Source organism: Nomia melanderi, chromosome 10, assembly GCF_051020985.1.
Source record: "Nomia melanderi isolate GNS246 chromosome 10, iyNomMela1, whole genome shotgun sequence".
In the NCBI taxonomy this organism is placed as follows: Eukaryota; Metazoa; Arthropoda; class Insecta; order Hymenoptera; family Halictidae; genus Nomia; species Nomia melanderi.
Genome location: NC_135008.1, coordinates 14,556,469 through 14,579,796, shown reverse-complemented (window position 1 = coordinate 14,579,796; position 23,328 = coordinate 14,556,469). Strand labels below are relative to the sequence as shown.

The window sequence follows — 23,328 nt, the reverse complement described above, 5'->3', positions numbered from 1 at the left end:
TACCTGTAACCGTATTGACGAACAGCACATCAGTATGGAAAATGAAATGGGAACAGATGAAAAATGACCAATTTCACCTGCGTTCCTTTCACTATTCTTATTTGACACGCACAGAGTAAACCGAGGAGAGTCTAAAGAAAATATAACAAAATAAGAACGTTAAAACATTACTAATAGAAATAAAAAATGAATGCTTAAATCTTCCTTTTGCAAATAAGAAACAACAAATGGAACATACAATTTGCGGCGCAACAAATGTGGACTCTGATTTTGATCCGATTCACCCTGGTCTACCCTAATACACAATAAATATAAATATTGTTCTGCATTCAGAGACACGCGTTTCCTTTCATTCATAGTGTAAGAGTGCCCGAATTTTACGGCTCGCCAACCGCCATTCATTAGGTGCGTCGCGTGACTTCCGGGTTGCCCAGTATACACCGACATATTACCTCGTTGCCACAGAAACAGTCGAATTAGGACCAAAAGGGCAAAAAAGTATACCAATACATGTGCAACGAAGAAAGAACGTTCATAAGGACTCAAAGATAGGGAGTCGAAAGATATTGGCTAAGAACACGGGCAGTGGGATCAGGATCACGCACGCAGATCGCCATTGATTAGTCGACGACGCGCAAGTTCGCGGCGACACCGCAGAACGTCGGGTCCGCCTCTGAATGTCCTTCTTTCAGAGTAAAACGGACCATAATCTCGAGAATACTGTACAGCGTGCACGTAGAAAAAGTGATCACGGTGCAAACGTTAATTACGCGTATTCCGTGCGGCTCAGGAGAAGAACCCGGGGACGATACAGGGGCAAGAGGGATTGTATACTGTGTGCTTCGTTCACTTGATCGGTTAGTGTGTGTGACTGTTTCGGCAAATCGCACGCTAGAACCGAAAATGCGTGCGACAATGGGCGGGACTTGTTCCATTTCGACCATTCAGAAAATGAAAGCGAAGCGTTGTATTTGCACGCGTTGTTGACGGATATTTTCTTAACACATTCGCTGCCAATCACGATACTCGTAGTTAGGAAAGTGTTGGAGATCGCCAACACGAGTAACCTTGTTGTGTTTTAACTCTTTCGTCTCTGGATATGTATTTTTTTAATGTGAATTTTGTGAAAAAAAATGTACAGCTGCGCACTAATCAAACATGTACTGGCAGTTGATTCGTATTTAAGCTGTCAGCCATAAGCAGAGATTATCGTATGGTATTTTCCTTTATCTAGGCGTTTTTTAGTTTTCCAGTAATTTAAAATGTTCGTGGTACTTATATGTACCATTCGGGACGAGAGGGTTAAATATATCTCATTATAAAGAAAAATGAATTGAAAATTGAAATGAAATTGCTTATTTTACACTTGCAACTAATGCATTTAAATGAGGTTCGTTATTTTTGTGAATGAATAAGGAATATTGTATAGAACGCTGAAAATGCGCATGGCAGTGAACGTGTTAATCTGTTCGAATGGAAAACCGTACTCACACTTTCCGCGGGTGGTTTTTTCTTCAGAAATGTCTGTGGAATCCGATGCCGTGTAGCAAATTCGTGGTAGCCAACGAACTTTTCGTAAAAATGCAGCAGTAGAGCGTACAAAGTAGATACGCGCATCTGTCCGTTTTTAAACTTTGATCGTCACTTACAAGTCTTAAACGGCACGAAATATTGTAACTGTTTATAATTGTATATTCAGAAAACTCTCTTGTATTTTTTACGACAAACTTTAATTTTCTATTGTTTTTAGTTTGCACGCATTAACCATTTTTCCCAACATCGAACATTTTTACAAAAGCTCATGTTTTTAAAAATTGAGGATGATCGAGCAATTCTGTGTTTAGATTCGTTTTTAGGGAGAGAAACTTTGTAAGGATCACCCTTTAGATATCGCAGATCAAAAATCGTGTTGAACAAACATCGTCCCACTGAATATTACGAATTTATAACCTACGTGATGGTTTATACTTCATTATAGATCCTAATTTAAAGTTTATCAATTATCAAATATAATTTAGAATCTAATCAAAACGTCACTACCAAAAATGGAATTTTATTTTTGATAAAACCGCTGCCACTTAAAATTCACAAATTTCTATTCGGTTCCAATTTCTACAAATCACACCATACAAATTTATATTTTAATACTAGCTTCACGGAACCCGTCAATTTAACAGATACTGAGTTTTATAACCATTATTTGATAAAAGTTTACATCGAATTTTGGTTGCTGTAATCACACGAAAACGTATCCTGCTTCTCTGTCTCCAAAGTTCCATTTTTTAAAATCTATATTTAACGAACATCTATTTTTCTAGAATCAGTAGAATACAGGGTATAAATGCCCATAAATCTACTGTTAATAAACACCTACATCCGATTCTCCATTCTCCGAAAATCAAGAAAGCTAATGTCCCCACACTCGTCCTAATTATTATTTGCATTCGCGCTAACGATACGAGTAAACCATGGTCACAGTGCGAAACCCGGAAACAGTATGGTGTAAGTACGTGTGCACCGAGAAAGTGACCCTACAGAGACACGAAGTTTAGGGGTAAAATTTAGGGCTAAAATGCAGCTCGCAGGAGCAGCAATATCGATCGATCCGTTGAGTTCGAGGCTCGACGGAGTCGACTGGGGGTGCTGCAAACAGAGCTCTTTCATAGGTAAGCAGGCTGGCTGGCTAGCTGCCCGGGCACGGATCGTTTCCACCGCCTATCCGTCCGTCCATCCCATTTCGTCTCGTCTCGTCTCGTCTCGTCTCGTTTCACTGCAAGTCCACGCTGTTACGCTTCCCTCTCTCTCTTCCTTTCTATTTCTCTGTCTCTCCCCGGTCAGCTTTGTTCGCGATGCCCTTCCATCACAGCTCAGCCGAGTCTCGGGTTGTGTGCGACGGAATACGGTAATCCTGCTCGTCCCGGGCTCTCCTGTGTCAAGCCGGAACGTGGTTCGTTTTAGTCCGTGACCTGTGACCCTGAAAACCAGTGACAGTGTGTGCCTCTGATCTTGGTACGCCGTTCACCTAGTTCTCCAATGGCAACGCGAGCAGTGGTACCAGCCACAGCTAATCGACCACCGGCCAAGCCGAATTCTCGTCGACGACGTGCTGCCTGATTGCGTTACAAATCATAATCAGGTGTGTGATCGAGTGTGCTCCGTCCGGGAGCTGAACACCGCGACGTCATAAATACTTTAACCCCCTATCAATTGAACGGTCTTCGTATAATACTACGATAGGGCTGCGATGGCAACTTCTAACTCGAGTATATTTACTTTTTCTCTTGTCCCCGTACAGTCAGTCTCCAGTGATCTTAGTTTGTATGGGAAAATTGTATTGTGACATAATCGTCAGCCGTCTTCACCAAGATTTCCTAAACCGATTCGTTTTCAGTTTATACATGAAACGACAGATACTGTTAAAGAACAAGTCAGTGATATCGAAACAGAAATAGAATCTTTAAATCCAACGATCATTAAGATTGAAAACAGTAGTATAGCAGTGCGTTATAAATTGTTATTCGCAATGATTACTGGAAAAGTCCACAACACAGTAAGTGGATATTCCTTCATACAGAAGTGTTACCTATGTGGATTAACTGGTAGGGATTTGATTAATATTGAGTTAGTTTTTCATCGAAATATGCAGGGCGAGTCGATTGTACGCTTCGGAATATTCCCTTTACATGCTTGGATAAGAATTTTCAAATGCTTATCGCATTTATTGTACAAACTCGTTGTTTGTCAATGGATGTTCGCAGGAGTGAGAATAAGAAAAAAATGTTCAGACAATAAAATGTTCGAGTACCGACACACGGATCTGCACAATAATAAAAGATAATAACGTTCTCACTCTAGGACTGCTTTGGATGTTTTATTCCGTACAATTTTTACACATTTCGTCAACGTATAACGTACTAAAAGAACAATAGATGATCACCAGAGTTTCCGACCTCCCGGAGTTCATCCCCTACTGACATAATACACTCACTTGCACAGTTGTATATTGCTTACATAGTAAAATAAAATATATATACGATTCATTCATATTGATGAATATCCATATCTTGAATACAGAAATTATGCTTAAATCCATCAAGTGGCTTCAATATTATATCCAAGATCATATCTTCGATTGGCAAATATTTTATGTCAAAAAATTTGTTATTTGTTGACGGTTTCTCCACAGAAGTGGTATCGTGAGTCAATATGTTTACATCGCGCGTAAAATACACTATTATTTGCGAGCAATTTCATACGTTGCTTATCGTTATACGGTATACATTTTAACTCTATGTGTAATTCTAACAATAAATTCCTTAAAAATATAATGTTGTTAATTCAGCCATTTATCAGTTTTTTGTTTTTGATTTTTCCATGTAATCGTTGAACTATCTAATTTAAAGACATCCGGTGAAGGATTTTCTGCCAAGGGCACTGTAACCCCAATCGACGTTCACGTATTCTATACCTAACATCGCATTTCTTATAGAAACTAATGCAAGGTTTATTGTACTTTTAACTTCTTCTGCGTGCCAATAATCTTTTGCAAAACATGAACCAAATTAAGAAAGAAATATCACTGTGTATATTATGTCGAGCTTGATTTCTACCAATACGTGAGTCAATTAATTCTGTGTGGCAGTTCGATTTTTGTTTCGACCTTTTATAGGCTGTTCAAGACACATCGATCAAGCTGTTTCGAATACTTTTGTGTCTAATAAATTAAAATTGCCTATGATTTTATTAATTTAATTCCTTTGGAGATGATAAACATTGTTATTCGATCGAATTATCTTTATCCCTATAGGATACTAGATCTTTTATTTAAAATTCGAATTTTAACCTATTTTTGATCTGAGTAAGTGTAAGTCTGTTATTATAAACGATTAACATATCATCTTCATGCAAAATGACAATAATTATATAAGTTCTGTTTATAGTTTTGTACAAACGTGGTTCCATTATTGAAACCTTCAGATTTCATTTCTGAAGAGTATAGTCAATTTTTAAATTCCAGACTGTAACTGCTTCTTTTAACCTGTATAAAGCCTTTTTTAATTTACAAACTCTGTTACCCTCCTCGATTTTGTTTAATATATTTATATTAACTTTGAGTCAATGATACTTCCTTCTTCTAGTTTTTCAATAATACCCTATATACCCTCCTCCCCGCTTCCAGTCCTCCCCATTTCTTCAATTATATTTGATTGTCATTCTATTATTATAATAATTTTTGATTATCTTTACTTATAGTAGGATTTCTTATCTTAATTTTAATTTCTTGAAAAATACCTGTACTATCATTTGACATGTTTTCTGGATTTATTTTGCCATATAGATTTTCATCTATAAAGATTATGTTCCTTGTTATTAAAACTCATCTTAACGTAGGAATCCAAATCCAATATGCTTTTGCTTCTTCTAAATAGCCTAATAATCTTCCTTCAGTTGTTCTGTCAGATAGTTTATTTTTTTGTTTTTTTTATCTAAAATGTACATTTTCATACCAAATATCCTTATATGATTAACATTTGATGTTTCCCCATATCAAAATTTCTATGAAACATCTATGATCTAGTCCCATTGTCGGACTTCAATTCTTAACGTAATTAGTTGCTGTAAGCGCTTTTCAAAAGAATAGTGACATACCAGATCATATGAACATGCACTTCACTGCTTCTACTAACGTTCAATTTTTGCTTACGAGACCCCTCAAATAACCCCTAAAACGAGTATTTTTAAATTCTATAATAATCATCATAAATTCCTGCCTATATTTGCGAGCTACCCAACGCAACCATACACTTCCACCAAAATTTATAATATTCCTTGACACGCATCAAACTATACTGCTACGATTAGAAACCAGGCGATAGTTTGTAAATATAAATTTACCGTTCAATTTATTAATAAATTTGTTTATAAACAAATGGAACGGGGCTGATGAATTTCTGAAAATACAACCCGACGTTCGAGCGTGAATAATGTTCCCGGACAAAGGCTGGCCACGAATCGTTTTCCACAGGGTCGATTAAAAATAATGAGATACAAGTATGAAACTTGGCGGGGAGCTGGGGCGCGCTCCCATCAGAAAGCTAGCTTAAAGACGAAAGCTTGCTTCGGATAAGGTCAACAGCTGACGGTTAACATTAACCATCTTCGGTGTCCTCACCGTCAGATTCTAATCGCGATCGATGCGCTCGTTACTTTCTCTCGTCGCCGCACCGCGCCGCCCCTCAACGGTCGAAATTGAGGAATTTAGTGACATTTTTTTTTAATAATTTTTCAACCATATAAAATATTAGTATGGTCTGACTAATGTGCGTATTAATGTTAACCTCTTGACATACAAAATCGTGTCAGACTCGCGAGGAAGATTTCACACGGAAGATGACAAAAATAAATGTCATTCAACCGATTCGGGTTCAAGTTAAATATTATTTTTCTGTTACCTATTACTATGGTTTAATCAGTTAATTGCATTTGACGAGTATACGCGTTATCTTAAAGCTTGTAATGATACTGACTCTTTTAACGATGAATTGTTTATTTTTTCAGATAAACATCTAATTTTTCTTTATTTTGCTTTGAGTTTTCATTAAAATATACTCTAGGTGCGTTTGTCCTGCATTTGACGAGTACACACTTTATTTTTTGGTTTTATTGCGCGCAAAACAAGAGATTGTTTAAACTAAATTCCACAGTTAACGGGTCAAAGTAAACGTGGATGTACATACTGTCTACATACAATGTTTGTTTCGACCCCTACGAACTGAAATAGCAGTGAGGAAGACGTCCACTCGTGACGAACATTGACGCCTCAGTTTCTACTCATTTTTGTTATTGGCTGATTCGAGTAAACTAACATTGAAAATGATACAGAATACCACAAAGTGAGATACAAATAAGACATTGACGCCCATATTCATTCCCTATCGTTATATCTCACTTTGTTGTATTCTGTTTCATTTGCGATCTTCGTTACTTCTCTTTGAGTAGAATGGCGTTCTTTTTTCAGGAATTGATTCGAGCAAAGCTTGACGAAGTCGGAGAATATGTATAATGAGAAGAATATAGCGAGATAGATATAGAAATAAACGCTTTTGTTATTGACTGATTCGCGTAAACGAATATCGCAAATGTAAAACAGAATGCGACAAAGTGAGATATAACGATGGGGAATGAATATGGGCGTCAACTTCTTATTTGACTTGGATCATCCCATGAGTAATGCGGCTTTTTATATTTCCTTTATGTTTAAGAATAAAGATAAAAAAAATTTTTGTATAGTAATTATAATGTACAGATGGACAATTTATAGATAATATGTTTATAGGAAATATGTTTTACATTAAAAACAGTTTTATTTATCTTTATTTTTAAGAATAAAAGAAATATAAAAAACCGCATTATTTATGAGATCACCCAATACCTCACTTTGTCGTATTCTATTTCATTTACGATATTCGTTTACGTGAATTAGTTAATACCAAAAATGAGTCGAAACCGAGGCGTCAACGTTCATCACGAGTGGACGTCCTCCTCTTGCCACATTGTTATAGATGAACATAGAATTGTTCTTTGTTTCTAGTGCATTATTAATTACAAAGTAATTCTAGCAAGCGTAGTTATAAAAGAAACGTTTGGATAAGAGAGTAACTGAAAAATGCTGTCCTTAAAATGTTCAACTTTCAATGTTTATTACAATTATGATTTTTCTTAAATTTTATTAATTTCTTCATTACCAGGATCCATGAACATTTGAGAAGTAAAATACATTCACCAGTCATCGACACAAAAACAGTGATTTTGAACAAAATGTGACCGAATTTCTCAACTCCGACCGCCGCGCGCCCGCGCCCATTCAATTTCTCGGGATCCTCTCTAGACTCTGGAGTGCCCATCCTCGGCTCGAGTGTACGTACCGCGATCTTTATCCGGGCCTTCGATTAATCCTAATTGCGTCGTTCTTTTTTCGTGATCGCATCGTTCGACGATTATCATCCTCCTCCCTTTGTGTTCTTCAATCTTCTACGAAATATCAGGTTGAAAAGTTGATAGCAAAGTTCCACTGTAAGTAAGAAACCATTCATTGTTTTCAAGAGTCTAGGGCTCAACTCGTGCCGTAGAATTCTTTAAACATATCAAATGTAATAATGACGAACACATTGTTAATTGAAGGTATCGCATTATTTATTCAATAAAACATTTATATTTGTTAAGCAAATTGGAATTTATTTGTGCATCAACGTTTTCTTAGCAGAGAGATTTTTGCAATTCGCAAGATGAACGTTTCAAGTCCATTCAATTTCGATTTACACGCCACTTGCATTTCGCTTTAACACGGTCTGATTAAACAAATGCAAAAATGACATTAATTTTTGTTTTATTTTGTGAATTACATATGCAATCTTGTTGGATTAATGAATTTTTATTTAAAACGTTACAAAACAATAAATAATACTGTTCCATATGGGTTTGTTAAATTTATTACGTGTATATTTCTTTTCAATGTGAATTATGGACTCGAATTGCACGATTTCAATTTACACGGTACTTTCTGGGAACCAATCTACCATGTAAATCGAGGGTTAGGTGTAGTATCGTAGTAGAATTTCGGACAGTCACGGATTTCTTTCTAAGAGTGTGTGGGTTTACGATGAGTAAAACAATCACGAGAGCTCGACCGATCTCGACTTCGACACGACCCCAGGCTCGAGAATCTTGTCAGTTACAGAGCTCACACACCCCTGAAAAGGAATCGTGGCTGCCAAAGTAACCCAGATACGCACTTCCGGAATCATGATACTTTATATAATTACCCAGTGTTATATTGTAAAATTATAATACATAACATATGTATACAATAAGAAAACTGAGTGTATTGAAATCATTAATATTCTAATAAAGTAACTTCTTATAATTTTATATTAAATTTTACATATAATATGAATTTCACAAATATTGATATAACTTGTTCGTCTAATGAACAAAGTAATTGCATAGTCATTGATATATTTATTTCAGAGACATGTTGAGTAAGTGTTAAAAGACAATAGTCGACAAATTTCCAAGTGGAATAAAGTCGCATAAATCAGACCAGTGGGAGTCTTACCTTAAAATCCACATGAAACTTTAATGCTTTCGCCTTTTTGGAAATTTAATCGAATTTATTTATAACTCATTGCAGTTTCCCTGTCGCACTGATGGAATCGTCGATAAATTCTCGCTGAGTAATGTAATAATTTATAATTCTATGATTTAACGTACTTGCACCCGCCATGAAGACCCAACAAACATAGCCTCCATGGGCGTAGGATTGGTATGAGGCCCAGGCAACCAGCCCATAATTGTTGCCAATGTACTCCGAAGAGTGACAGGTCCCATAGAGGTATTTAACCCTAGCCTGGACAGGGGTTCTAAATCTGGAAGACAGTGGCGAAAGCCCTGGCGACAAGTCCTACTGGTAGACCTTTATGACTGATACTACAGAGACCAGTATCCGGCGACAGTCGTAATAAAATAATGAAACGAGTGTGTACTATTAGTTTAGAGTATACAAATAGTTATCAATGTTGAAAAAAAGAAATTATACTCAATACGAAACCAAAAAGATGTATTCAATGTCGTCTAAAAACTCTCTTGTTGGGAAACTAAAAACTTTGAGATCGTATATCTTTGAGAGGATTGCACATGAAAGACTGTTATTGGCTAATAAACATGGCCTGATGATTCATAACTGAAAGGCAATACTCTAATCTTTAAATATCTCGTCCATTATAGCGAACGGGTTGAAATTACGGAAAAAATGGTTTGACTTTTGGCCAGGATTTCAAAGAATTAAGCTACTGCGGCGCCACTGGAAGTCTAACTTTATGATAACCTACGGCTTCTGCATGAGATCGACTGTTTGGGCCTCATCCTAATCCCACGCCCATTAAAACTCTATCTGTTGAGCCTTCATGACGGGCGCAGACACGTTAAATCAATCTTGCCTCTGTAGAGGGGATACTTAATTATTCTGGAATAAGGGATATTTCCATGAAATCGAAAGCTATTGCTGTTCGTGTTTCGCAATTAGCGCGTAGAAAAGGGAATGATGGAAATAGTGAGCGGGGTTGAAATACGGCGTGACCCAGACTGTCAGCTACAAAGCGGCGAACATTGGAAGGAGTAACTACCTTATTGCGTGGCTATGTATCTGGTGTGAACTTGATAACAGCAATTAGGACGTGAATAGTTATTGTTTAGCGGTACAACCGTTACGTAAGTGACCAATACCGATAGGCCGTGGTCAGGTTGGAACGTTTATCCCGGCAATCTGCCCGACACGAGTCCTAGTAATTCGTTCCGGGAAAGACCTTGCATTCAATCCGCGATTTCAAAAAGTTGATAATAGTTTCTTTTTTTCTTCGGGTAAAGAAAAGAAAAAGTTTTGATATCGGGCAGTATATTTAAAACGATCACACTTTGTTATTAAGTTGAAACGTTTGGAAAGAAAGAGAGTTTTTTAGCCTACCGTGTATTTTTCTAGAAGAGGGACGGACGGATGAGACACTCCGAAGAATGAACACTGAACAAAGACAGTCGCGCATAAATACAGAAGAAATGGAAGACAGCGGAGCTCACAATTCGTCTAGAGTTTCGAATCAAGAGTAAACACTAATGGATCACTGATAAACGTGCCAGTACGACCTATTACACGTTCGCAGAGCATGAAGAGGAGAAAACACGAGTGACTTCGCAAATACATTCGGTGCTAGATCGAAGGATGGAGGAGTCCTCGCCTAGGATTCGTCACTACCTAGACTGCTGGGACGTAAGTATTCAACGAATGAATGAATGACTTAACTAATTAACTATGCTTAGACAACTTCTATATTTAACACTAGGTTTATGGATATTTATTGTACAGTTTATTCTATCTTTCCTAGAACAATTTCGTTCGTTTAGACCTCGGAAGTTAGGGGTTGAAAAGTTTACATGAAGATACGTATTCGTGCCATTGAATTAATAAAAATCGACATAAACATTTTACAAATACTGTTTATAAAATTCAATGTGCGTCAAATTGACGCGTTCTGCAAACCCAGTGTTAATGAAAACCACATTTTACTATACGTTTTATTCTTTTACATGGTCTGTATTATCCGATTTCATTGATTCACAAACACTAAGTGTAATAACCAGAGGATAAATGACCGGTGTTAAAATTTGATTTCAAATCCTGCATTTTCGTTTGTTCGTTTCATTTTATATCAGTTCTCGTGTTGTCTCGTTAAAGAATACTATCGTAAATATGCTTGAAAACCAGCTTCAAGAACTCTTAGAAAATCATCCAAATTATGGAAAACAACGTTATAGAAAATTAAAAATAATTTTCCTTCTTCTATTAACAATTTTAACCATTTTTCTATTAACGACTTTTTAGTTGAATTAATAGATTCTTGATATTTCGACTTCACTTAGTTTATAACCGCAACCAACATTGATATTGTAGGAAAAAGAGAATTCTCATTGATATAAACAGTATTTTAATCCATGCAACTTTTAATAAATTATTCGTAGAACGCCATTAATGACATTAGGTACCTGCCCCTCCATTTACACAGACTATCCGTTCCACATGGATTCGTTTTGCGTGAATGAAAATCGCGTAAATAGAGTCTGTCAGTAAAAAAGGAAACAAAATATTGCAAGGAGAAGCTGGTGTAAGTTTTGGAAATACATATTTATTTCACATAGCTTAACAAGGAAATAATAATAATAAAATTTCAGAAAGCAAAAGTAAATTTTATTCGATGTCGCTAAATTCAGATCGCGTAAATTGGTATCGCGTATAGACAGTACCACGTAAATAGTGTTATAATTTACCGCCTAAAAAGGAAATTTGAGTAAAAAAAGTACAGCATAAATGGAGGGAGTGCGTACATCGTTAGTGGTTAACAATTATTGAATCATTCCGTGTACGTAATGCATTTTTATCGAACTATACATAAACAGGGAACAGAATGAAAAAAACTCGTATTGTATTCTTTAGCAGAATGAAGACAAGTACTCGGTGGCAAACAGCCAAGCGCCGTTGCAAGCCGACGAGGACGAACACCCCGAGCGAGGAACATGGACGGGGAAATTCGATTTCCTGTTGTCCCTTCTGGGGTACAGCGTCGGACTTGGCAATGTCTGGCGGTTCCCTTACCTGTGCTACTCGAATGGAGGAGGCGCTTTTCTAATTCCATTCACGATTATGCTCATCATCGCCGGACTGCCTCTAATGTTTATGGAGCTTTCTTTAGGTATCGATTATTTCTTAAGTTAGTTAGGTCTAAGCTTATGTAGGTATACAATCGGAGCTCTGAACTTTAACTAATAATCCATTACTAAACCGTAACTAATAATAATACTGATAATACTAATAATATTAATAATATTAATAGCACGAATAAAACTAATAACACTAATAACACTAATAACACTAATATCACTAATAACACTAATAATACTAATAATACTACTAAAACTAATAATACCAACAATACTAATAATACTAACAATACTAAAAAATACTAACGATACTAATAATACTAATACTACTAATAATACTAATAATACCAATAATACCAATAATGCCAGTAATACTAATAGTTACATTAACTAATAATGTTACCAAATATACTATAATTATTAGTATTATTAGTACTTATTATTATTATAGCATAATGTTACCAATACGTTATCCAGTATTTATTTTCAATGATTTGATAATTAACAGTACTAAAAATATTTGTCGCAACAGTCCGACAATTGTGTAATGCACACAAGTTTCATAGCGCCATGAGTCATAAATTGATTCACACCTAAATTAGATTACGTACGATGAAACTACTTCCAGCAAATGTAAGTAAATTTTGACAATAACAGTACATTCTATATTACAGATATATAATACTCTATTACAGGACATTAATAACACTATCGAGAAAATACAACACTTTCGTAAAAAAACGTACAAGTTTATGGAAGTATTTATTCTCTTCTTTTCATCCATCCAAATAATTAACATCTTCATTTCAAATAATTAATCCAAATTAAAAGTTACCACGAAACCCATCACCTCATACAAGAACTTACTCTGACTCCAAGGAGGCCGTCAATCTCCCAGATAATCATATTGATACAATTCACTTTGAAGTGCTTAACGAATCTTCGCCACGTTATCGATTATTTCGGTATAAATCGAACGTGTACATTTATGATATATATTCAATTTATTGACATTCGGAGATGCGGGAGCGCTGTTTTAACCCTTAGGGTGCCAAGGTCGCTGTGAACGACGCTGAAAATTTAAAAAAAAAAAGTCAACATTACTCTCAGCGACTCTTTATTTTTTTGGATAGCGATAGATACAACAAAAAGTATGAAAAATTCCATGGATGATTATATTTATTGCTATTAAAAATAAAGAGTCACTGGGAGTGATGTTGGCACTTTTTGAAAAAATTTTCAGCATCGCTCACTGCAACGTTGGCACTCTAGGGGTTAAACGTCCGTTCGTGAAGGCGACAAATCGGCATCTTCCCGAGTCGAGGAAAAACGTCTCGGTTCTCGCGCTAAAACAGCAGACCCTTTTTCCTACATTTTCCGTTAGGACTGCAACGGTTTTGCCCTCTACGTAGGCCCTAGTTTATGACCTGTCCTTGCACTGGAATGTCAAGCGCACTCCTCTGTTTCCCTTTTCTCTTTTTTCCCAAAATGCCTACAAAAAGTAAAGTCACCAGTAATTGACCTGATATCAATAGTTTACCATTTTTCAGGCAAACGTAAAAAATAAGGTCTTTAAAAACAATAACCTTTCTATAAAGAAGCGATAGATGTGTTGCAGTATCTACCGATCCAGCTCCGAAACACTTTTACTTGAATTGAATTGTTTATCGTAAAAACTAACAATTTATTTCATTGACGTTGATTGTATGTCTCCAATTCTCAACATGAAATTAACTTCTTTTCATTTGTATTTGTCCTTTTACTTGTAATTTGTCATAATCGTTACAAATAAACGATATTAAAGTAATCACTTTTAATGCTTTTGGGTTTACTATAAGTGGTCAACTAGTAAGCAACATATGGTCAATTACTAGTTTTTTCGTTTTAAAGGATAGTCTACTTCTGGCGCAAGTATTGAATTTTCAAAAATATCTATAAAATTTGGCCAATATAATTAGTTCAAAAAACTTTTTCATGCATAGGGTCTCTCTATTTAATAAAGGAGCAAGCGTTCACTATTATTCGCACAGAAAATTTTTCTTAACTAGTCAATTGTTGGTGCTTCTACCTTACTTTTTACGCTCTGGCACAATAGTGAGGAATATAAACCCTTTCCTATCGTCCTACTTGCTCGTAAGGTGAAGCCTGTTCTTGTTCGTTAATACAGCCGAAATAGAACGATCAATGAATGATCATAGTTATACCGGGTTATGTAACGTTATTTTTAGGCTGCCGTCCGCGCGTACTGCGTCGAGTCGTAATATCGACCCCGATGATATGATACCCCCAGCGAATTGCAGTTTCAAACACCATCCCAGCTGCGATGACTGATCGATCGTTTATTTTTATTTTTCTCTATTTCAATATCATCCCCACAGGACAGTACGCGAGCTTCGGTCCAGTGGCGGCTTACAAACGCTTCTGCCCCCTGTTATGCGGCCTGGGATACGGGATGGTTCTTGTTAGTTCCGTTGTGATGCTCTATTACAACCTAATCATCGCCTGGACGCTTTATTACATCTTCGTTTCCATCGATGGTGAGTTTCCTTGGCTTTAAGGTGTGCCGAGGCGATTCGGATCACACATATCGTAAATTGCTCGTGGATATATATTTTAAAACGTGTAATTGATGTCATCACAGTCTAAAATATTTATTCCAAAGAATTAAAAAGTACCCTTTTTATATAATAGTATATTCCATTGATTTACTAAATACTTATGATTTCTATCATGAACTAGAATTTTAATTTGAACGAAGACTAACGAGTGATACACTTTTATATATGTGAAAATTCTAGCAATGTTATTAAACTCTCTCCCTACATTTTCACATCGTAAATCTCTTTCTCATCGTTAATTCCAATTAAGAGTGGATTGAATCGAAATAGGATTCCAGGCCACGTTTGTTACATCGCAAATTATATTTTTCATTTATTGTCCCCTGTTTGCGAAAGGAAGATTTAAATATTCTTTTTCGCTTTTCATTAGCAGTGTTTTAGTGTTCTTATTCCTTTACTGTCAAAGAGAAGACGATCCGCCTCAGTCCACTCTACCAAATCTGATAAGATTTTGTTTTGATCAGGCAGAGGCCTGAGGAGGTAGTCCTGATGATTTAGGCCAGAGTTATCTAGAGTTGGAAATTTCCCCTTGCACCCTGAAGGAAAATTTAAATTACATTAGTTGCCATGAATTTGTGGCAGGAATGGTTCATACATGAAGGATAGAAGCAGAGAAACTTTAACAAAATCTGTAATATCACGTTCGATAAGAAAAAGACAAGACTATATCTGTTCCTTCGTTTACGCGGAGTATACGTTCCGCGTGGATTCCTTTTACGCGAGTGAAAATCGCATAAATAGAGTATCCGTACGGAAGAAAACAAAATAGTAGAAAGAAAAGCTGGTATAAGTTTTAGAAATACATATTTATTTTACATAGCTTAACAAAAAAATGATAATTATATTATTAATGAAAAAAATAATCATTTCAAAAAACAAAAGTAAAGTTTATTTGGGGTCACTAAATTCAGATCGCATACAAATAAAAATTAGATAAAGGGACGGGTGTAGTTTTTATACAAAAGTAGGGAACAAAGAGTAGGAGGGGAGAAGTAAATAAATGACTACCAAACCTGTTTCATTTTACGACTGTTACAAGACAGCTTGGCTGCTTTATTCCATAGATTTTCAATCAAGCCATGTTTAAGAAGAAAAAAAACTGTCACCTCATAGAACCATTTCTTAAAAACTATAATAAATCAATGTATATTTATTTTTATATATATAAATATAGTAATTGTTTATTTCAATTTAATAAAATGTATTATTTGGTTTGTATACAAAATAAAAATTAGAATTAATAAATTTCTACTACATCCAGATGTTACGAGTGAAAAAAGAACATAATTTGTAATAATTTAGTAAAAGATATGAAATCAGTGGACTTATAAATCATTTACGTTAAAGTTTATTATATCAGTTCTGTGAAATCCTTGTAGAATATTTTTCATCGTCATTAATCGTAAAACCCGTTTTGGGTCAAGTTATTGTTCGCGAGAGACATTGAGATCTGGAGGCTAACGGGTACACGTGCACTTAGCAGTCACTGGTTGACGCTTATAGAAACTAATGTGACTAAAAGTTGAGTTTATCATGATTACATGGGATGTGTATTTTACAAATATTCGAGTTTGATTTTCTTACAATTATTTATCCGATTATCCTTATTTTTCTGATTTATAGTTATGTAATACAATCAATGAAGATTGTTTTACTACCCAACACTGATAACCGAGAATTGGAATGATCATCAACACCAGAGGTCCGCTAACATAAAGTCTAATATACAATAAATTACATAAATATGTACCTATACTTATGTATAGCGCTGTTGGATACCTGTATGTACAGTATGTTTATTATTAATTTATGTTATACGTACATGTCTATTAAGACACAATAGTTACTATAGTTAACACGTCAAGCGCCAAGCCTATTTTGTTTTCCTTTTCGTTTAAGTTGCGATAAGTACCTTTTACAGTATTTATATGTAAGGTTTCAATAAGATTACATATATGTCGTTATACATGTTCTTTGTATGTATCTTATCGCAATCTGTACATTAATATTATTTATTGTCAGTCACCGGTTAACGTGTTAAGATACAAAAGTACAATAAGATACAATAGCTCATAATTATCAACTCATTAAACCAAAGAGTTGTTTCTATAAGCTTCACAATATTAGATAATACTTTGATGGGTATTCGATAATATTAACAGCCTCACAGTATTAGACAATGTATTTTTCATTATAAAACTAATCTTTTACCGCTGACGTTCTTTTAAAATTCCTTTATACAGTGTCCGTAGAAACGTATAGTTTGGAAACTAATAAAGACATCATTATTTCAACATTAAATAAAATGTTTATTTCGGTTTATAATTATAATGAGTATTTTAATTCTGTATAAATGTTTTTGAGAATGAATGAAGGATGAAGTGGCAGTAACATATGTAAGAAAAAAATGACTTAAAATAATGTCCCTCGCAACCTATCGCTAGCTCAAGATCGTCGGAACTGCCTCCCCTGAAATGAAAATCTACCGTTATATTATATATATTGTAGTGACTTTTTAAATTGTATAAAAATATTTTCTTTATACGTACAAATATTCGCAATTTGTTAACAAAAACGAATAGTTTTCCTACTGTTATGTTCCTGTATCCTATATTGCAAGGTCATCACGCTAGACAGGGTCTCAAAGTAAACCAATATAATTAAGAAAATACTGCTTATGACAAGGTAGTGCTCATAGACTATGTAAATGTGCTACTCTTCTGACGAACAAAATATGTTTAGCGACGTTCGTGGGAGGTGGTAAACTGCCGTGGAGTAGGTGCGAACAACCATGGAGCACGGATGATTGTTTCATGCCAGAAATTGCCGAAGCATGCTTATCTCAAAACATGAGTTATTTTAAAAGGAGATGCTTAAATTCTACTCAAATGGCTTCCATGGGCCTAACCATCCAGAATATCACTAGCGCGATTAGGAAACCACCAGCTGAGGAATATTTCAAGTAAGAATATTTATCGAACAGTACTATCATTGTTAACGTTGATCTTGGAATATCATTATCTGCAGTGATTGAAATTTCGTTTGATTCAGCAATCACGTTTTGGGGATAAGCAGTGGAATCGAAGAGACAGGTGCTATTCGTCCCTCGATGGCAGTAAGCCTTTTATTAGCTTGGGTCATCGTCTTTTTCTGTCTGAGCAAAGGTGTTCAAAGCTCGGGGAAAGTTGTGTACTTCACTGCTCTCTTCCCGTATGTCGTCTTGGTAAATGTTACTCTTCCATATTTTCATATACTTTTACAATAAACAGTTGACTTATTATACTATACTAGTATCTTCTTTTGCGAGTGAAAATTAAACAGCAATGCAATTTTGTTTTGTTTAAATATTAGCGACATAAAATATTATACTTGATAACAGAGAAATAGTATTTAAAATTGAAATTGAAAAGAAACAACCAACATCTACAAGATACTACAATACTTGTATCTTTCTAACTATATCCTTGAAAAATAGAATTTGTATAAAGATCAGCAATCTATTTATCACGCAAATGATAGTCCCAGCTAATTCTTTTCGATTTCGACTGATTTATTAAGCTCGTAACTGCGGGAAAATAGACATCATAATGAAAATGTCATAATGCTTCTGTTTATCTGCAGATCGCTCTTTTCATTCGAGGTATTATGCTTCCCGGTGCCAGGGAAGGCATACTGTTTTATCTGACGCCCGATTGGAAAAGGTTAATGTCTGCGAAAGTGTGGAGCGACGCTGCGGTGCAAATATTCTTCGCCCTTAGCCCAGCTTGGGGCGGTCTCATCACGCTCAGCTCCTACAACAAATTCACCAACAATTGTTACAAAGACTCGTTGATCGTTGCCGTGAGTAACATCGGCACGTCGTTCTTCGCCGGTTTCGTGATCTTTTCGGTGATTGGTTTCTTAGCTCACGAACTTGACGTTCCAATCGCTTCTGTCGTCGAGCAGGGTGCTGGATTGGCGTTCATCGTGTATCCTGATGTGAGTACTATAACAATGGCTCACTTGCCAAAACGATTAACTCCACTTTTTGAATTTTTTACTTCTCTATCGTAAAACGCTTCATCGGCGCTTGACTTTTCGTATTAAAAATAAATTTCCTTATTACTGGGTGTGATATCACGAAGTAACAAAAATTCTATTGCCTACGCAAAACTTTTAATAATAAGAAAAATTATCTCGAAGTTATACTATTTTATACATTTTACATATTCTTTAGATTAACGCTGCACCTGTAATAATGAAGTTAAATACGTTCTATAATGATTAAATCGCACGTTACTGCTACAATTTTATCAAATTTTATTAAATCATTATTCATATTTGTAGTGTTATAATTACATACACGTATGCCAATGGATATATTTTGCATTGAAATTTAATTAAAATTTTTATATTAAAAATGTCTATAATTAATTTTGACATATTGTACACTTGTAACAATAGTCATAATGATATCATCGATAAACTATTTTTTTCTTAAGAACTGAACGAATATTCTCCCTTTTAAATTAAATTTTCATTGAAGGTCTTATATTATAGCATTTGTAATGTTAAAAAAATGTAGGTAGTAGCGCGTTTGCCGATTGCATCGGTTTGGTCGCTGCTTTTCTTTGTGATGCTTCTCACTCTGGGCCTCGACTCTCAATTCGCATTGATGGAGACAGTCACTACCGCTATATTGGATGCTTTCCCATCATTAAGAAGCTATAAAGTTTGGGTAGTGCTAGCAACAGCAGTTCTAGGTTACGCAGGAGGAATTGTTTTCACCACTAATGTGAGTTTACAGAGAACATGTCTTATTATTATTACTATGTCTTATTATTTTTAACTTATTTCATATGTGGCATTACAAAGACGAACTTTCAAGTTCTAGAAACTTCGACAAATACAAATAGAAAATATTCATACTTTAAACGTCCCTTAAATCATTTAAATAAATGATATCGTCTTAATGATATACGAATAAATGAGATCATTTAAATAAATAATAAATAATAATAATTATTACTTACATTGTTATCATGTGGGTGCATCATTTACCACAACATATAATAAAAAGCAGTGCTACTGTTAAATAGTAGCAAATCAAATTATATCACAATTCAAATACATCTTTAACTAGAACGAAACCGAACTTAACAATTGACATCAAATTTTTCCAAGTGTTTGCATGATTTCCTAGTCGAACTTCAAAAACATAATGAAATGCAGTGCCTATTCTTCAAACAAATCAAAATGTGAATGAAACTTACTTTTTCCTTAAAACATTTTTAAAAATTATTTAAGAGTCAGTGATTGTTGTAAGTTTAAATTGTTTGACGATTATGATAAAATTTATTAATGCATTTTTAGGCTGGAGTTTTTTGGTTGCAATTAATGGACAAATATGCTGCAAATTGGTCGGTGCTGCTAATCGCTATTAGCGAATGTCTGCTGGTCGGTTGGATCTACGGTGCAGATAGGTTTCTTGACGATATTCAGCTGATGATTGGACCACACAGTCGACTTTGGAGGTTCTTCTGGACTTGGATGTGGAGAGTCGTCACCCCAGCAACCCTTTTCTTTATTCTATTCTTCAACTGGATCGAGTACCAACCGTTAAATTACGGAGATTACATCTATCCGACGTGGGCGAATAACGTTGGTTGGGTCATTGGATTGATACCCGTTCTGGTCATCATTGCCGTGACTGTGGTTCGTAATCAATTTCGCAAGATGGAATAGACTGGTCAAAAAGTCATGTCGTATTCTTTTTAGGAATTTTTAAGACAAATTTCACTCCATCGAGTGCAATTTTGTTAACACTAAAATTACCAGACGGCTCAAAATGACCCATTCCTGATTTCTTTTTTTTGCAATTATTAAAAAGATGACAGAGGTTTCTCTGAGAAATAGTTAAAGAAATTGATTTAGCAATACGCAAACTGAATTATAAATCAATTAAAGTTTCAATAAATGCACTCCTGGAGTTTTTATAGAAGGTTTTGAAAAATTCAATTTAACTGCTCGGTAGTTTTAGTGTTACGCTATATGTTGTCCATGTTGTTCGACAACTTTCAATCATTTTCAATTAATTTATTTGCAGCATTAGTCGTTTGTTATAGTGTAAGTGGTATATCAACAAAAAAATAACATGACTTTTGGACGAACTTAATACTATAGATGACATTAAATGACAGAGTGTTTAAAGAATTATAGACGTCTAAATAATATGTTCCCTTCAAGTTGGATAAACTTAATAAAAATTTCATAGTCCGTACAATAGAACTTCTGTTCAGATATCGATTGCTTCAATATTGATTTGGTTGATCTGGTTGTTATTAATAGTCCGCACGTACCCTGAAAGTAACCTTGTCCAAGATTTGTGTTTCCAATTTAGCTAACTACCAATAAATTGTGTACCATTTCTTCTTTCTTCTGCAGTGGTCTATGGAATATTCAATCAACTGCATAAATCTTATAACACGAAGCTAATGTGGATCACACACATTCACTTCATGTTCCATTGGCAATCCGTAAATATTTGTGTAAATACACTTCTGTGACTACTTTTCAACACGAAGATTTAATAAAAACTCCATAAGCACTTCAATAAACAAGGACCTTCTTTGTCACTAAATTCAACGACGCAGTAACAATCTTAACTTACATACAAATAGTTTTTTCCCAATATATAATATTTCGTGTGTCTTCAACACTTTGAGTGCCAGGTGTTAATTTTAGCGAGGGGAAAATATGTTCATTTTCCCACTTGTTACATAAAACAAAGACATCGTAAAAAAATATTTTATAAAACACAAAAGTAGAGACTTCACACTTTATAATGAGTTCAAGCAGAATATTGCACGAGTCTTTATTACAATATCATATTTATTATAAAGGTTGACAATTTTTCGATAATAATGTAGTGGTTCTTTTACTTTGTGTGATAGTATATAACGTATATACAAGAAAAGTAGATTTAGAAAAAAAACTATAACGACTCTGAACACGATATTTTCGATTTATAATTCGAGCCAGGAATACTATAGTATGAAAAGTGTTTAAAGCTTTCGTGTGTAAACCGTGTCGGTGAATCCACAGACTCTTGATGGCGCCAGCTGCAAACTATCGAAACATCGGGAAACCTTTCCTAATAGACACAGCTTACATCCGAAAGTTTTGAACACTTATCACAACAAGGGAACGTATTGCAGAATCAACTGAGAGACCGACGCCGACGATCCGCCTACGATGACGACGACGACGATGACGACTTGGACAACCGACCATCTTACCAAAGACACGATAAAGGAAGGACGAAGAGGAACAAAGGAAAAAACGTATGGTGCCGGACGAAATTGCTTCTGCAACCTACCACGGATTGGGGGCCAGCGGCCAGGAATCCTTCCACGCCTTCCAGAACGCTCACTCACACACCATCGCCAGGTAAACACTACTAGATTTAACATCTTGCATGCGGATGACGTAAAATTACGTTTTCCGTATACTGCTGTTTATATGAATGGCGCAAAACAATAGTGGTTTAACTCTTATTCTTGAATTTTCGGTAAAAAGAAGGTTTGTGAGATGTCCTTGGATTAATTAAATACTAATATTAACCCTTTGAGTGCCACGAGAAATTTGTATACCTATGAAATGCCAGAGAATTTAAAACAAAGATACATGATTGTGAACAAAAATTTACATTTCGGTCAATTTTGATTTAAAGTTCATAAAATTTTTACACGATACTAAAAACATGTTAGACTTCCTTTATTACTAATAAAATCAAAAAGAAACTTCTGGCAAGCGATATATCGCTCCTTGCATTAATAATAAATAATAATTCATATTATTAATAACATTGTATTGATATTATAGACGCTTATATTAACAATTATTAATCACAATTATTATTACTAACATAGAAATATTAGTATTGAATTGATTCAAGATCATTTCACAGTAATTTTTTTTTTCTCGAGAACTTAGAAATAGGAGTTAGAACACTATTATTTTGTGAGATTTTTGTGATTATTTTGTGTTAATTAATTGTGAGGCACTTTCAATTATGTAAAGCAGTAGGTATATAAATGATTTATTTGGATTTAAATAAAAATTTGAATCATTAAACAAATTATTGTAAGCTTTCTTCCAGTAGGTTATAAATAAAAATGATTTGTTTCATTTAAGCGAAATAAAATTCTCTTCATGATAAAATATAATTTAAACGACGGTTTACAGTGAACCATTAAAAAACAGTAAATGAAAGGTACGTGATATTAACAATTAAAACGGTGGATAGTAATGCCTCGAAATTAGTGAAATTGTTAAATATCGCTTGTGACGTGTCAAGTGCATTGAACAAAATAGCCTGCACGCAAGGCATTAATCATATTTAACGTATAAATAACAAACTTTTACTTATAATAGAATAAATGATACATTTTTATATTACGATATC

General features: G+C 34.9%; 1 protein-coding gene across 8 annotated transcripts in view; it reads left to right on the top strand.

Moving 5' to 3' along the window:
* The first annotated feature begins 432 nt into the window (after window positions 1-432).
* Window positions 433-23,328, top strand: part of LOC116428758 (sodium- and chloride-dependent glycine transporter 1) — a 34,298-nt gene continuing 11,402 nt past the window's right edge. The window contains exons 1-13 of one of the 8 annotated variants that reach the window (XM_076371764.1): window positions 433-857; window positions 1,519-1,673; window positions 2,319-2,666; window positions 2,959-3,136; window positions 10,535-10,819; window positions 12,041-12,296; window positions 14,643-14,801; window positions 17,625-17,844; window positions 17,934-18,105; window positions 18,504-18,860; window positions 19,447-19,656; window positions 20,235-20,576; window positions 22,079-22,310. In XM_076371764.1, coding sequence (XP_076227879.1) covers window positions 10,772-10,819; window positions 12,041-12,296; window positions 14,643-14,801; window positions 17,625-17,844; window positions 17,934-18,105; window positions 18,504-18,860; window positions 19,447-19,656; window positions 20,235-20,576; window positions 22,079-22,310 — 1,996 coding nt within the window. In that variant the 5' untranslated portion in view covers window positions 433-857; window positions 1,519-1,673; window positions 2,319-2,666; window positions 2,959-3,136; window positions 10,535-10,771. Of the gene's footprint in view, window positions 858-1,518; window positions 3,137-10,261; window positions 10,417-10,534; window positions 10,820-12,040; window positions 12,297-14,642; window positions 14,802-17,624; window positions 17,845-17,933; window positions 18,106-18,503; window positions 18,861-19,446; window positions 19,657-20,234; window positions 20,577-22,078; window positions 22,311-23,328 lie in introns of those variants that run through there. The other 7 variants (XM_076371765.1, XM_076371763.1, XM_076371766.1 and 4 more) reach the window with 7 other exon arrangements.